Here is a 17,324-nt window from a genome sequence, read left to right as displayed (position 1 = left end):
TAATGACGAACTGCTCGAATAAATAGTTGGAATAAAAAAATAAAGATGAATTATTCCGACATAATCGCATAAAACAAAAAACAAAATATGAACTATTCAAATAAATAATTCGACTAAATAAATACAATAATACACTGCAAATAATAATAAGTGATCAACAACGAAAGCTCACTGAGCGAACTATTCAAAATCTTTGTTTAAAACCACTCGAATTATATTGGACTCCATTATTTACAATTTATTAGTGCACATCTGTATGAAAATTCATATATAATTAGAAAAACAGAATTACCATAGAAAATGGTTCTTCCCAATGAAAACTTCACAAAATACTATGTTTTGAATATTTTACATATATCCTCAAATTCTCGCACTTCCAAATTTCCCATAAATGTAAAAATATCCGCAGTCCTCTTATAAAAATTCTATTATTCTTTATACAGAACATTCAGGTCTTAGAGAGTGAAAACGAGAGAAAGAGACGAAAGAAGCCGGCATGTAAATACGGACAGCAGGAAGAACGATGGCGACGCGATAGGGGAAGCTTTTAAGGGGGTGGGCAAGGGGGAAACAGTCTGCGATTTATGACACCCTTCCAGAACACTACAGAGTAGTCCCCTGTAATCACTTCTTCTATTCCGAAGAAGAGAACGTCTTGGAATAAGAGGGACGGATAAAAAGTGAAGACAGGCAGATGCAGTGATAAGAGACTGGAATGGATGGATGGACGGATAATGTGGCGTAGGGGGAGCGATTAGAACGAAGAAGGGAACCGTCCGGCACTCGGAAAATCTTAAAACGAAAGGAACATTTGACGACATTGTTACATACACTGTCTATAGAATGTTTAGATGCATTTTGTGAAATAATGGAGAATTTATTATAAAAGCAGTGTTCCCTATTCCAATTTATTGAAATATTTGAGGATTTGTGTTTCAATCAACTGACAAATATTTTTGAAGTTTGCTTTATTTATATTTCTACAAAATTAAATATTTGGTTGCTATTTTAAGATTTTTAATTTTAAATAGATGTTTTTTAATATTTGAAATGAATATTTTCTACTGTTTTAAGTAAATACTGTTAGTGGTTATTTGTTTATTTATTTGGTTACTATTTTAAATATACATTTTATTTAGGGGTTACTATATAAGGGTTACTATTTAAAGTTTATGCTTGCAATATTAGAATGAAATAGAATAGAATCGATTATTTTCTGACGAACGTAGCAGATTTGATGACGAATACAGAAATATCTAGATCGACAATCTGCTTAACTGCCAAATATTTTATTAATAAATCATTTAGAGTTATCCATCAGTTATAACACAAACAATTATGTGAAATGAACAATTTAAAAAGTTATAGATTCCTTCGATTTTGTAGAAACTTGTAATAATGAAAATAATATTTTACTCGCAATTAATCGATAAACTGTAATTCGAACGATGTAAATTTTCATAAAGATTGATCAGTGAGCAGGGGAAGGGAATGAAAGAAGCAGGCGCTGTCGAAATTACATGTGTATAAACGAATTTCCAAGAAGCAAGCTGTTCCCTCGAAGAAACCTCATGATTCACGGTGCTATTATCGCTTAAGAGGATCACGCATCCTTAAAAACGGGCCACTTTGGAGCACAGATTAGAAAGAAAACGAGATTAACGCACAAATATCAGTGAAGAGGCTAATTAAGACTAATTACACTTTTAACCTTCTTTCCACCTGCATAATTAAGGCATACGTCAGCTTTGGAGGGCTATTTTAAGCTGGCTTCATACAATTTCGCAAGCCACGAAATTAACAAACAAAAGAGACGGTTTTAATGCGGGATTATGATAATTATTTATATACTAAACACGGAAAGTACATTTAGACAAGGAAATTGCAAAAATTATCATACGAATAAGATCACAAAAATTATGAAAATGAGATAGCTCCACCATTTTATTAAACACAAAATAGAACAATTAAATTATACTTCGTGCAATGTATTAAATAATATTTAATATTCTTTTAAACCCTTCGCAGAGATTGTTTAATAGGTTCTTAACAGTCTTACTTTAAAAATTTTTAGAAAATCACTTAATTTTATTACTGTCACAGTCGAGCAGCCCTCTAAGGGATGAATCTCAATTTTAAATTTCTCTTTCAATATTACAGCTGCCACCGGGGAAGCGATTTTTAAATTTTCTTTTCTACATTTAACACGTTGACTGGTGTACTTGCATTTATAAAATTCTCATAAAATGAATGCATTTAGTGGAACGGAATTTAAAAAATGAAGTTATTCGAATAACTTAATCTCATTAACTACTACAATTCCATTAAAGATCAATCGAGGCAAACTCGATATTTAATTTCCCAATTTTTGTCACAACTATTCACAATATAGTAATCGCATCCTATACAAATACTATTTGCTTTTTAAATATTCTCAAAGTGGTAATTGAAGCGAAATATTAATATCTCATCAACTGAGCGCTTTTGCGATGAACGACAACCTATTAAAATAAGAGCAAACGCCGATCGTTTCCTTCAAATTCTTGCGTCGTTTAAATCAACTAATTTTTGTGTATATTTTAGTAACGCAAAAACACTTTTAATAATGATTACACAACTTACTGTAATTATTTCGCATGAAACTGAGCAGCTGACGTGTTAAACCGATAAAATATTAAACAATAGTAGAATTAGTGGTCATCCGCAGTGAAAGTGTGTAAACAAAATAAAAAAGAGCTTAATAAATTATTGACACTGACGTAATTTCCTCGCATGAATAATCGAGACACATCAGTCTGGAAAGGATTAATCCCTATGTATCCATCAAATCCTAACAGAGTCCAATTTACCGAAAGCTTCATCGTAAAATCGGATATTTAAAAGCGCATAAAGAATCGTGTCAGCAGTGTGTGACGCGACCAGTCAACGCGTTAACAAATTTACACGCGTTTCCTGGGTGAAATGTTGCGCGTGACGACACTTTAGTGTCAGTGATGCACAACCTTTTGCGTATAAAAAGCTGCATGGGATATCATGCATTAGTCACGGGTCGCAACAATGAGTTTCCCCTTCCTACCAATCCCAGACACTGTTAAAGACTTTAGTTACGCTTTAATTAAGGATCTGAAATACAAACTGTGAGAGAGTTTCTATGAACACTACGTAATACTATAATAATAGATTCGTATGATATGTCACGGGTCACATTAATTTTCTTTTTTTATATCAAGTTTATTTAATTTAATGGAATATGTCTAAATAAAATTAAAAATAATGTAGTATTACGTTACCAGCTTCAGGATAACACATATTAAATAATTCATTAATAATTTGGAAAATGTCAAAAAGGTACATGCTCGGAACATGAACATATCAAAAATCTATACTGTCAGTAGTAACATACGCTTGAAAAGTTAATACTAATCTCTCATTGCGACAGAAATTATTTCTAAAAAGCAAAAAAAATGAACACAATATAAGTTCAAAAAGTGGAAAATTCCTTTGTTTCTCTTTTATAATTCCACAAATATTCATTTCTCCCGATAAAAATTTACAAATTGCCCAGGTGTTTCATATTAGAAGCCATTCTTTCAAATAGCCATTTCAGACTTTACATTTTTTACCGTGGCTCGAAGGCATTCAAATTTTTGCACTATCATAGATCAGTATATGAATGTTCATTAATTTCTTCCTATTTCGATGCAGGTTCCATTGAAAAAAATGCATGCCTCTCATTTCATTACCCTGTATCCTGCAAAATTACAGCACAAGTTTCTCGTAACGACAAGAAAAATCCGAGAACGTTCCGCGAGTTGTGCATCACTGCCTTAGCTCGGCACCGTGGACGCGTAACTCTCGGTGAATCTAGCCTCGAACTCGATCAAGCCCGCGTCGCCGCGGAAAGACAGCTAACGCTCGGTTTTCGAGCGGATTCCGTCGTGAGGTGACATAATAAACATTGAAATTTAATGCCGCAGCTGCGCGAACGATTCGTATTCCGCGGGCCACGCTCTGCGGTCGTACGTCGCATCGGGCTTTATTGGCCAGTGGGACATATACGTACGGTCCACCTTGCATTCAAGCAGGATACGGCGGTACGTGGAATATAAACTCGCATTATTCGATCGGGGAATACGCGCGGCCCGTATAATGGTGCGCGGTGTCCGCATTTTATTTACATTATTCAGGCACCGCCTAATGCGACCCACCGTATACGCGAGTAATATAATTGCAGGAAGCACACTCGCATCGCGCGGCATTATCATTCCGCTTCCACGTAAGCCGTCAGCCACCGGTTGCCTATTTGCCCGCCTTGCTGCCGAGACTTAGGAGCTTCCTTCTGTCAGCCTGGTTGCTGGAGGGTAGCTCTGAATTGCTTCTAGCTAATACTCTTATTTCTTTCAGTTCGATCTTTGTAGTTGATTAATCATTTGTAGTAGAAAGTTTGTCGTTGGAAACGTTCGATGTTTTATGGTGAGATGTGGATGATGGTCTTTGAAAGTAGCTAATGAGATGGTTTATTAGTTTTGTTGATATTTCATTTCAGTATTTCACGTATTTATTTGTCACTTCTTGGGTGTAAAGGATTGATTTTATCGGATGTAAGTTTAAATCTTCAGCAAATTATAGATAGAGCTAATTATATGTATTTATCTGTCTGCCGGGGGGCAGTTCTGAATAGCTTCTAGCTGATACTCTTATCTTTTTTACTTCGACCTTTGCATTAGAAAGTAGCTAATGAAATAGTTTATTATATTTTGTAACATTTCATTCGAATATTTCAAAGCTCAATATGTATAAGATTTTATAATTTTGCTTTGTCCAATCAAGTGATTAAGCTTAAACTTGTATCAAATGATGGATAAGAACATCAATTATCTTTTTAAGGACAGCATGGAATTGTTGGTTTCCGTTCTTTAAATCCTTCTTCCAACATTACATACGCTATAATAATTATCTACTGACAGTTTAGATCTTTTCATATTTTCATAGGTGAGTCTAATTTTAAGAAGTGGAAACGATAGTAAAACATTAGAAAAAAAAGTAGAGAAACAGAGAAAAATATTTTCAAATTTTAAGCACTAAGAACGCGATACAAGTTCTATGCACAAGGGAAAATTATATACCGTGTATGTTATAAATAAATTAACAATTCTAAAAAAAAGAAAATCAAAATCAAAAATCAAAAGAACAATTCAACCGACAAGACTTTACCGATGTTTTTCCACCGGATCCGTCGGTTTTAGCGAAGGTTCTTTGATACGGGCTACAGATAAACAGAATTCTGCCTCGTGTCGGACGTAACCCCACGCAGAAACGGAATATTCATTACTCGTTGCATCGCTGGCGGCTGGTCGCGCGAGTGCATACGAACCCGCCGCATTCGTGGGCGTTCGTTTCTGGGTTATGCAGCCCGGTGCAATATGCATGTGCGTGTCCTCGCCGCGATACCGACCCGATGGGGCACGAACCGAAGGGGCGAGGGATGCACATGACGCACACGTGTGTGTCGTCGCCTATCGGGGACCCTTCTGACGGTTGACACGAGGAAATCCGATGTTAGGACACGACCAGGACAAACTTTTTACATCCTCCGTGTCGTCGACTAGAATACACATAATGGAATCCAGCGATGACAAATGGATCATTAGTAAATTAAATTCGCTGAATGTTTATCTTGAAACCCTAGTGACCTTTTTGTGATTTTTTTATGATACCTTTTTGTGTTCATTGATTGTTATATATCAAATGGCATTCATGAGTTCTTGTTTTATTTTGTTTTATTTAACCCTTTCTTAGCAGATTTTAGATTCTGGATGAAATATATTTTATCTTTTTGTTCGCGTGTTCTCGGTCTGGAGATTTGTAGTTAGACGTGTTTACAATTAAACAGATGAGTTAATTTATCGTTAGTATTAGATTTTCTGTTACAGCAGTTCTTAGATATTTAGTCGTAATATCTGTATTAACATAATCTACGTGAAAGAAAAATATATAAAAATGCATATTTTAGCAAAAATATATTATAATATAATTAAATAATATATTATATCTAGATACTTAGATACTTAATTATCTGACCTAACTAAGACATTTCCTCTACCTTCCTTTCTTCTTTCCATCACACACATCATCAATCCACGTTAAACTATCAACTAAATCAATTAAAGTTATCAACTAAAACTATCACCCGCAAAATTCCATTTACCTCAACATATACTCCACATCTACATAAAAAAAACTGAATTTCCCTCAACTCTACACAGATTAAACTCAAAATTACCAACAAACTGAAACTATTACCCTCAAAATTTCTATTACTTCAACATACTGTTCTACACAAATGAAAATAGATTTCCTTTAACTCTAAACAGATTAAACTCAAAATTACCAACAAACTAAAAGTCAACCATCTCCAAGAACCATAATCGAAGAACCAGTTAACAGCCCGTTCGCCAAGAACGCACGCTAAAATAAAGGAAAACAAGCGGAGGAAAACACCGAGCGGAAGGAGACGGAGCACACCGATCACAATGAATCAGAGAAGTTCGATCGATTCGTTCGTCCCATTTCCTCGACCGATCCCTCGTTCGATGGATTGATTGAAACGGCCCGCGTCGGGTGGAATTAAATGAGCAATGTGGACGTGGAGCAACAATCTGTGAAAGGGGAACACGACCGATGACTCGAATCGGCAAGGAAGAGGGGGCAGGGCAGAGGTTAGAGGTTAGAGGGTGGAAGGTAGGACACTGGCTCGCCTTCTTGAGATCATTTCCGGGCAAGAAGAGCGAAATGGATTACGAAGGAAGCGTGCGTCGTCTGCTCGATTTAAAGAAGTAATTTGCCGCAGTGAAATCAGGTTGCCGGATCTACGAGGTAGAAGGGGTGGGAAGGGGTGAGAGCTCTTTCAATGAGCGAGCATAAATTTTTTCGACTTCCATCCGCGACGGCGCGCGAGGTGGATTCGTTTCGGGGGTATTTAATGTTCGGGAACGGGCAGTTCCGCTTAGCGACAATTGCGTTTAATTGCCGGGAAAATGCACCCCCACTACCTGGTCACGGTCTTTCCGTTTTTATCCGTCACGCGTTTTATCGAGACTCCGCGACAAACGCTGGTTCGTTTGAATAATTATTTCGAGGCTCGGTGTGTATTCGTTTATGGTATTCCTTTTTACTTTCGGGACGGCGGAGGGTTTAGCGATGGGTCAATAGCAGCGCGGGTTTTGTTTTAATGTTGTTGGTGGAATATGAGGGTTGATAATATTGATTTCTTGAGTATTCGTTTATTTTGTGGTAACGTTTTGCTTTTGGATCGGTGGAGTTGGAGGGTTTAGTGACACGTCAAAGGGAGTGGTGATTTTGTTTTAATTCCTCTTTTGCTTTTGGATTGGGAGATTTTAATGATATGTCAAAGGGAGTGCTGATTTTGTTTTAATTCCTTTTATGCTTTTCGATCGGGAGAGTTTAATGATATGTCAAAGGGAGTGCTGATTTTGCTTTAATTCCTTTTTGCTTTTGGATCGGTGAAGGGTTTAGCAATATGTCAATGGTGACGCAGATTTTGTTTCAGTGTTATTGGTGAAATATAACGATTTATAATATTCTGATTTCTTGGGCATTCGCTTGAATTGTTAGAACGATAGTTGTTTTGGAGCGGGAGAATTCAGCGATATGTCAATCGGAGTGTTGATTTCGTCGTGATAAAAATGATATTTTAATTTCCTATATATTAATTTGGATTATTAGAAGTGATAGTTATCTTGAGTTTGGATAATATTCTTTTATGGTAACTTTTTGTCTCTGGATCAATGGAGTATATGAAAGTTTACTGACGTCGCAATGGCAGTGCAGAGGTTGTTTTAGTGTTATAAAAAAAAATGTGACAAATGGTAATACTCTGATTTTTTAGGCAAGTACTACTCCATATATTGTGGAAGTGATAATTATTTTGAGGCTACAGGATATTCTTTTATGCTTGTGTTTTACTTTCGGATTGTTAAATCGCCTGACGTTTTATCAGTGTGCCAATGGCAACACAAAGTTTAGTGCTATTGAAAAAATGTAGTAAGTGGTAATATTCTAATTTCTTGGACTCTAATAAAGACTGTTAGGAGTAATAACTGTGCTGAGGTTAGATGATATTCATTTACGATCGTTTTTTTTTGCTATCAAACTGTTAGATTGCGTGACGTTTTATTGATATCTCAATCACAGTGCAGATTGTATTTTAATGGTATTGAAAAAGTGTAACGACAGGTAATATTCCAATTTCTAATTTAGGCTGTTAGAAGCGATAAGATTTTAAAATGGGTCAGTTCTGTCGTATAGTTTGCTATAAACGCGACACTGATAACATTAACGTATACCTCTCCGACGATAATTTATAATTGTTACATTTGAAATTCAAATAGACGTACTTTAGACAGTTTTCTGGCCAATAGTTACGCTATAGAAATTTCTTTCTTCCAAAGGCACTTTTCATACATTTCACTAAATTTTTCTTCTTATAGGCTTATAAATATTCAATACAGAATTTCATTTGATATTACATCGTACAATTATTTATCAATTAATTGAATTATTCATTTATCATTTTTATAGATTTAATGATATATTAAAAAAGTGACAATGACAATTTATTAATAATTAATTGACAATAATTAACTAGTAATTCTTCAGTTACTAGCCACTCTAAAACACAAAATTATCTTCTTTCAACCCCTTGCCTTATAATATTGTATCACATTCGCAACAAAGATTTCAAATATACTTCGACAAATATAAATATCATTCAATTCCTTTGAGTTCAAATACAACATTTCCCTTATTTTATTAATATTTATGCTTTAAAGTCAAATTTGTACATAGAAAGAGCAAACAACTCTTTGTTTTACTAGAGAATTGTTGACGATAAGTAGTTCTAACAAGTGCAACTGCGAAACTAAATCGTAGGGCAAGGGATTAATTAATATGATAAACCACCATAAACAAATAGAGGATTACGAACAGCTATGACCATAGAAACTTCCGTTCTCCGAATCCACTCTAGATACACTCTGGAAAATTTTCTGTGCACTCAGCTCTAGGCACTCGTGCTCTGAACTCGCGAAACTCTTTGAAAAACTCAAACTCCGAAACCGGTTGCTGACCGCTCTTAAAAGCTTTCCGACTATGTATAAACATTTATTCAAAACCGGTGTCCGGCCACTCCGATGGATTTACCAAATTCACAAATTCGCGGACTCGCAACGTTTGGCGACCAAAAATACTGGAAAACGTAGATACGTAAACAACATAACAGTGAAACCGTGCCAAGAGAGAAATTTCTAAACAAGATTTTTCAAAATACTCTAAAACGAATTTTACAGTTTGTTTGGTAATATGAGAATTACTTTTATTTCATTGCGTTTCATATTATTTATTCACTTCCTGATATTCCAATTCTGTTTTCACCTGCTCTCGATATAATAATTTTAATATTACATTAATATAAAACAGAATAATTCCGATCTTCATCGTATTAGATCAACGAATCACTACATACAATATATTTCATCACTATCAAAGTTAATTTTAAATTCAAACAAAAACATTCAGTTTTATGTTAACGTAATATTAAAGTTATTACATCGAGAGTAGGGGAAAATAGAATTGGAGTATTACATTAAAATACAATAATTCCGATATTCATCTTATAACAACGAATCGCTACATACAACATATTGTATCGTTACCAAAGTTCATTTTAATTCCGAACAAAAATATTCAGTTACCAAAACATATATTTAAAACCTTATATTTTACAATCAGTTATCAGTTATTCTCAAACTATTCCAACTAGCTCCCATTACCCGAAAATAGTACCCCTTATTTTCATCTTCGTCTAGCCGAACTCCCATCCTTACATATTTGTAACGTGCAATATCTAACAAAGAGAGAAAAAAGATCTAAAAAACAATTCAATAAAATTTCATCGCGCGTTTATTTCATCCGATAATGCTGACTCGGTATTAACCGTCCCAACAACGTGAACTTCTATTTCGTCCCAGTGCCGGCGAATCAGCTCATCAAATTTTCTATTTGCATAAACATCCGTGGTCCCGTCGCGACCCGCCGGATCATGAAACCCGTTCAAATCCATTACGCTTTACGGCCTTCCTCGGGAACGGCTTTTATAAATACTGAAAGCGTCCCGATCGGGTTGGGCCGCCGAACGAAAGTCCGCCACTGCCTGTGTTCCTCAACCCTTTCATCCCTGAATACGTATATTTTTTAACACTAAACGTATTGAGACTTTGTGTATATTGATATTATTGTACCGAGTCAAAAAAGTAATTATAAAATAAAGAAGAACGAGTTAAACCATAAATTGTTCTTATTGGAAACAGAAACAAAAGGGAAGGCGCAAATTGGACGACTGATTAATTGGATAATACAGGAACTGATATAATGTTGGACGATGAATTTTAAATCAAATTTTACAACCCGATCGTTTGACCGTTCATGGTGTGTTTAGTGTTAGTATGAATTTTGCGGAAAAAACGTGGCTGCGCGCTAATCAACGAAAACAGAAGGTTATAAATAACAATGTCCAATATATCATTAATTAATTTCTTTCTAAGATTAGAAATATATGAATTGAATTTTCTCTAAGAAAACGAGGAAACTTTCTTGCCAATTTAGTATATAAACAAATTCTGCTATGTATATAAGAAATTTTGATTCGTTTTGCACAATTTGAACGAATAAATAAATTGGAAAAGTGTGCCTTGTACATAAATTAATTAAGAGTCAAGTAAAACGAAATTTATTTATGTACCTATCAACCGAATATAATAAAGAAACGTGGAAACGGGGAAAAATGAGAAGATCCACGTTGCAGGGTGCGAGCGTGACTCACGGGACGGAAATAAATGTTGAAAAGATGAAAATAGGGGGTTGGCGAACGAGGATTCTTGGTTGCGGTGGAATATTGCGCTAAATAAAAGAACGGAAGTCATACGGGAAGGAAGATAAGGCGAAACGAATCGCGGAAAGATAAATAGCGTGAGATGAAAGGGGGTCGGGGGTGAGGAAGATACGGTGGAAATGATAGGGCGAGGCTTAATCTTTTCTCACGGGGAAAATAATAAAAGGATAGAGGATGGGGGTGAGTAACAGCTAAGACGTGACGGAGACACCACCAGAGAGGAAAAGAAATGTTTTAACTAAATATCTTCCATCTTTGTTGCACTGAGGTGCAACAGGTTCAACCTCGTGAATTACACAAGTTTTTCGTGGTTGGAGTTGGCAACGAAACATGAAACATTAATATTGTAACATATGTAAAGTTTCAATAAGTCTCTCTGTCATATGTACGTACGTTAACCCTGATATTGGCAACTGGATACTTGGGTACATATTTTGAAACCTACGTAATTTTGTTCTATTTTAAAATGAAAATAAAATGTTCAAAATTGCAACCATAATTTTACTAATTTTTGAAACTGAAATGAAATTTTCCAGATTTTAGTGAAAATTTTACTAATTTTTAGAAGTTGAAAATGAAAATTTGATAAAACTGCTTTAGACCTCCAATGTTTTAAACATCTTTACTTCGTTGTTGAATTTGAAAATAGTAAACTTTCGCAAAGTTTTTGTGATAATAACATTTGAGCGAACAAAAATATTTCGGTTTCCAATGTGAAGAATTAATTTACCATGAATATAGAGCATTTTGTATTGATATTCTTCAAGTTCTTTCTATCAACGACGAAACGCCTGAAAAATCGATCATTCACTTCGAATTTCCGTACAAAACATTTCATACAAATATTAAATAATAAACCACACACCACTTTTTCAGCATTATATCTACATCTCAAATAACCAAGCCACATCCTCCACAAAATTTCATCTCTCATATCGCGAAACCAACCTCTTCCACAGCGAAGAGCTTAACCCTTGGCAGACGAAAATTTTTCGAAATGCACAAACCTTCAGCGGATGAAGCTAAATTATATACCGATTGCTTAAATGATAGAAAAATAGGAAACTACGTATCAACCTCATCCTGGTCCAGTAATAGAATCATTTGTTTACTACGTACAAGGGAACCTTTTCCACCAGCACACGCCGACTTTAATGAAACTTGTTGAATGTTGAAACTTTAATGAAACATGTTTTCTTATCGGCCAACATCCACTTGGAACGAATCAAAACATTCCTCAAAGTTGAGAATTAAAAATATATTTCTTGCATCTCTGAAACTAGGACGCGTAGAAAAGAAATTTTCATATTAACACTAAACCTACCGAGCGGTCAAATTGACTTTTTGAAATCCCCCTATAAAAACTTCAAGAGTACATCTACTGAGACATTAATTGACTTACAATTCAGTTTGCGTATTGCTAAATCAATTTCTATAATTATTTCTCAGAGAAACATCTATCAACTTCTTAATAATTACAAAATCAAGTCTGGTAGTTTCAATATTAAATTGATTGCCTGAAAACGAATAATTTATATTTCTCTCCTACACCCCTAATTCCAGAGATATTCTAAAAAATATATTTCCAACCCTCAACTATAAAAAGCGTTTTCACCCATTCAAAATAGACATTAATAAGAAAAAACACATGAAATATTTTCTTAAGGACTACATCTGTAAGTTTCATTAAAACCAGCGTATGCTAGTTGAAAAGGTCCCCTTACTAATATTCAAAATGTGAAAACTCGATCTCCCCACAACATTCCTCCGCAAAGGGTTAAATACCTTATCCGTCCAGGAAGAAAGCGGCACGCTCAAGATAAAGACAGACGGAACGGCAAAAAATGCCTCACAAAAAAACGCACGTGTACGCGTAGAGGGCTCCGGATTGACAAGCAACCGTGGATGGCGAAGGGCGAGGGGAGGGCGCAGTCGCAAGAGGCTCTCGTGGGTCGACAGAAAGGCAGGCTAAGGTGTCGCGGCAAACAGAGAGTGGTGGTAGACAATGGATGCGTAGTTAGTAAATTACAGGCTGGCTGGCACAATAGCGTGCGGAGCCTGGTCTCTACGTGCGTGCGAGCGTGCGTGCGTGCGTGCGTGAGCGTGCCACGACTACGCGCGTGTTTGTCTAAGTACGTTCTAGGCTGCCGCGGTTTACAGAGAGCTGCGTGCACCGGTGCGTATCCACCGTTCGTCCATGCATGCAGGGTCCGCGTGGGAGACTCCTCGTATATATCAATCCGATCTGCAGGTACCTGTACATTACGTGCCTGCATTAGATACCGGCCGCAAGATTGCCTTGTGTCCCCCATTCTCATTTCACCGCTCATTCTCGTCGCGCGTCCCGTGTCCCGCTGTTTGTGGAACCGCCACCGTTACGACGCGTCGAGGGAAACTAGATTAGGACGGGACGGGTTTCGTGCGGACTCGATTAAATGATCGGGTTTTCGAAGAGTATGATGATCTTTGATTTTGGTCGTTGTGCTGGGGCTAGCTTCTTGTGATTTGGGTGGTTTTTCGAGATTTTTGGTGAGACTGATGGTATTGGATGAATGTTGATGATTGTTGTTGGATTTGGTCATTGGGAGAGTATGGAGTTTTTGTTCTTTCCGGACTCGATTGTGAGTGAATTGTTGGGGAGGTTTGTTGTGGTTGGTGATTTGTATAATAGGGTATTAGTGGATTATTTGGTAGAGAGATTGTGTTTTAGTTGAATAATTTTGTAATGCAAATATGACTGTGCACGCACTATTGTAAGAGGTTTTTGTTACACTTACTTTATTGTAGAATGTTCATTGTTGATATTATAATCTTGCAGACTCGGAGTGCATTTATTTTTGTATTTTTATGTTTTTATGTTATTTTATTATTTTTTATGTTATTTTCAACACAACGTTATTGTCACATTCCATATACTCTCTTTAAAATTTCCACGAATATTTGCATCCTTATTCAATAATCCTTTACATTCGCTATTACTTATCTGAACATCCATATTAAAACAATCTTCTACGTAATTTTTTTCCGTTCTCATAATAATTTGCTTTACATCTCCATTTTCTAACACCTTACATCAATTCTTGCTTCAAACATAAGCAGTTCCCACAAAAACACAGTAACACTAACATTTCGATAAATATTTTGATCACCGACACAAAGGCTAAACCAAAAACTAACTTCCCTCTTTAACTAACACCAAACCCACATCCACCCGCAAATCCGAAAAAACCGCACCAAGATCAACCCCCAAAAAGCACATTCCCCCTGGAAAGAAAAGAGAAAAAACTACCCCTCCCGCCATCAATCCCACCGCAGCCGGCTGACATATCACGAGCGGCGCGCGCTGACATTAAAATCCGCCCTATCGAGACTCCTCGAAAGTTCGAGTCGGAGCGGCGACGACGCCGAGTTCGACTAATTAGACTCGTCTAAAAGCGGCCGCTCATTAACGGGCGCATGGCGATTTATCGCCAGCCAGCGGCTGGCCAATGGAAAAAGGGGGACGAAAGGGCGGAGACGATGGGTAGAGGCGAAAAGTCAAAGCAAGCCCGAGCCGCGGAGAAAGAGAAAGAAAGAAAGCACGAAGGGAAAAAAGATGCAGTAGGGACGTTCGGCGGGGGAGGGGGAGAGAATGATCCGCGGCAAACAAAGAAGTGAGAGAGAGGGTCGGGGCGAGGGTAGCGGTGTCGAGGGCCGCGATGGAGAGGAAGAACTGTAGGAGGAAATGAAGCGTGTCGGAGGCTGGAGAGAAGTCGGCCGAAGGAAAAATTAAAGTCGTAGGATCGGAAGGGAAGGAAGAAGAAGAAAGTCCGTCGAGGAACACTGGGAAAGTCGACTTCCACTTCTACCAGGCCGACGGGGGTAGCCAACGCAGGATGAAGAGGTGGCCAAGGAAAAGAGGTAGCTAAACCGCTGAAGGAGAAGCGAGGAAGGGAGAGAATATCATTCGTATTTCGCGCTGGCGGAGAAGGCGGCGTGTACCAAGCGGTCGTCTCGGTAATACTTTATTTGTCCGCCCCTGGATTTTCTTTCTTTCTGTTTTCCAGCCGCCGCCGCCGCCGCCACCGCTGTTTCTTCCTTCCCTCTTGCGGCGGTGTTTCCACCGGCTGTGCTCGACCGCGATTCTTTTCACACTCGGCCATGTTTTCCGCCATCTTTCTTGCTAATTACCCGACCCGTTTTCCGCGGTCAGAAATCTCTTCTATCCCCTCGCTCTTCCTCTTTCTTCATCCCCACAGTCTACAACCATCTTAGCTCCCCTTCCCTCTTCGTCCTGCACCGCTGTACGCCAGTCTCGACGTCGCTTCTTCTCCTTTCTTGCCGGCCTGTTCCCGCGAACCGCGACTTCACGGAATACCCATGAAATATTCAGACGACCCCAACCCTTCCCTCGTCGCCGCGCTCCGTCTGCCACGCTCGTCCCGACGATTCCGCAGACTTTTACGGACCGCCCCGTTGTATCCCTGATCCCAGTTTGCGTCCTTTACAAGGAGTACCGACCGCGCACGTAACCCCGCGGAAAAAGGAGGCAAGTTACTTAGCGGGTCCCTCGCCGCTTGGATCGGACCCGGCTTGTGAAAAGAGATCCGAATTGGGGATTTCGATGGAAAAACGGGTAAACGGACGCTTCGTCTATGTTCCGCAGTGGGCGTTAAGGCTCTCCGGAGGGTCCATCCTTGAATTCGAAATGGATCTTGGTTTCGACACGGCTCGCATCGATGCTGGGGGTTCGCTGAGGTTTATAGGCGAGCTGGTGTTTTTTTGGTTTAACCCCTTGCCTTATAACAATGTAGACTCGTGGTGAACATTTTAAACTGAATTCGACGAGTCTAATTTACTTTTAATATAAATTAAATATTACCTGTCTATTATCAATCGTTTGTGGTAAACGTAGGCATAGAAGGAGTATTAAATTCTTTTCTTTTTCTATTAAATTATTAATGATAAAGCTGTTTTATCAAGTTGAGAAATGAATCATAGGGTAAGGGGTTAAAAATGTGGGTGACTATTTTTGAGCGATTTTATTTGAAACGGTGGATTATTTGGAAAGTTTCGTATGCAGGTTTATGTTTGGTGAATATTGTATGTTTGGGGATATATCGTCTGTAGATAGTGCTTGCAAAATATATTCGGAGATTGTGCAGAGTTTTTAGGTGCTTTATATAGATTATTATTACAGTATTTTAATATTTTTTATTTTTTTATTGGTTTCTATTAGTTTGTATATTTTGTATGGAATAAGGGAACTGTTTCTTTGTGTTGAGCTACTAATTCTTTAATTGAATGGACATATTATTGAATTTGAAAATATTTTCCTTGAATTCAACTTGTGTGTAATAGTTATTAGAATCAATTAAGCAAGATCGAATGAAAGCTTTATAGCCCCTTCGCTAAGGAATTTGTCAGGAATGAATGATAAACCCTAGTACGACGTCACAAACCCCAATATTAAGGCGATCACGGCGACAAATGAGCACCTACCTTGATAAAACGCTTGGCCTTCGTCAGGAGACCTAGCGTAGTGTGTCTTGAAGTTTCTGGACCTAAGGGGACCAGAACCTTCAGCTTTTCGAGGCAATTTCTGAGGTGCGCTCTCCTGCAACAAAAAAGGAAGCATTTTATAAACACGAGTACAGTACTTGTTACATATAAAGAGTCTAACATTGTAAAGAATATTTTCATTTGTTTAATATAAATACAATAACTTAGATACTACTACAATGACGTATTTAAAACAATGTTTTAATAATATTATTTTCGTATTATTAGTTTCATTTTCGATTGAAATTTGATTGATATTGTTCTTATAGAAACAACAAAGTTTATTTTATGATCTCTAAAATTCTTCTAGCTACATAAGAAGTATAAAACGTGCAAAGTGCCTCTAGAAATCAAGCATCTTTTATGTATGTCCCTCAACCCCAACTTGATGGATTGTTTTCACCCCTTCCACGTGAATGATTGCCGATAAAAAATACGTAGTGTGCGACAACTGCTTTGAAACTACTGAAGTTTCATAGATATCGACGGGCGTCACTTGGGTACATTTTCTTGTTGACCTTTTGACTGTGATACCGTGTCAGACAAGTGGCAAAGGTTTCAAAGAGAATTCAACAAATACACATGTCATTTGATGACATTCTTTTCAGTTCAACTTAACCCCTTGCCACTATGATATCTTCCGCAATTGTGCTCGATAAAACTACATACTTTCTCGTCAGCAATTTACTAGACAAAAGAACAGAACACCACACCACTTTTATATCTACGTATACTTCAGAGGCCAACAATCAATGGCACAAAAATAATTTGTTCGAAATCTTCACTATAAGTCTGACACGTGATTATAAAGCAA

The 17,324-nt window shown here is 37.4% G+C and overlaps 1 protein-coding gene across 7 annotated transcripts in view; it reads right to left on the bottom strand.

The window, feature by feature from the left end:
- Mxd (MAX dimerization protein) overlaps positions 1 to 17,324 on the bottom strand; it is a 376,159-nt gene that overhangs the window by 138,189 nt on the left and 220,646 nt on the right. For all 7 annotated transcript variants that reach the window (XM_031988932.2, XM_031988934.2, XM_031988936.2 and 4 more), the window contains exon 5: positions 16,451 to 16,565. In XM_031988932.2, coding sequence (XP_031844792.1) covers positions 16,451 to 16,565 — 115 coding nt within the window. The remainder of the gene's footprint in view (positions 1 to 16,450; positions 16,566 to 17,324) is intronic.

This window comes from Nomia melanderi, chromosome 13, assembly GCF_051020985.1.
Source record: "Nomia melanderi isolate GNS246 chromosome 13, iyNomMela1, whole genome shotgun sequence".
Classification (NCBI taxonomy): Eukaryota; Metazoa; Arthropoda; class Insecta; order Hymenoptera; family Halictidae; genus Nomia; species Nomia melanderi.
This window is presented reverse-complemented; position numbering and strand designations above follow the sequence as displayed.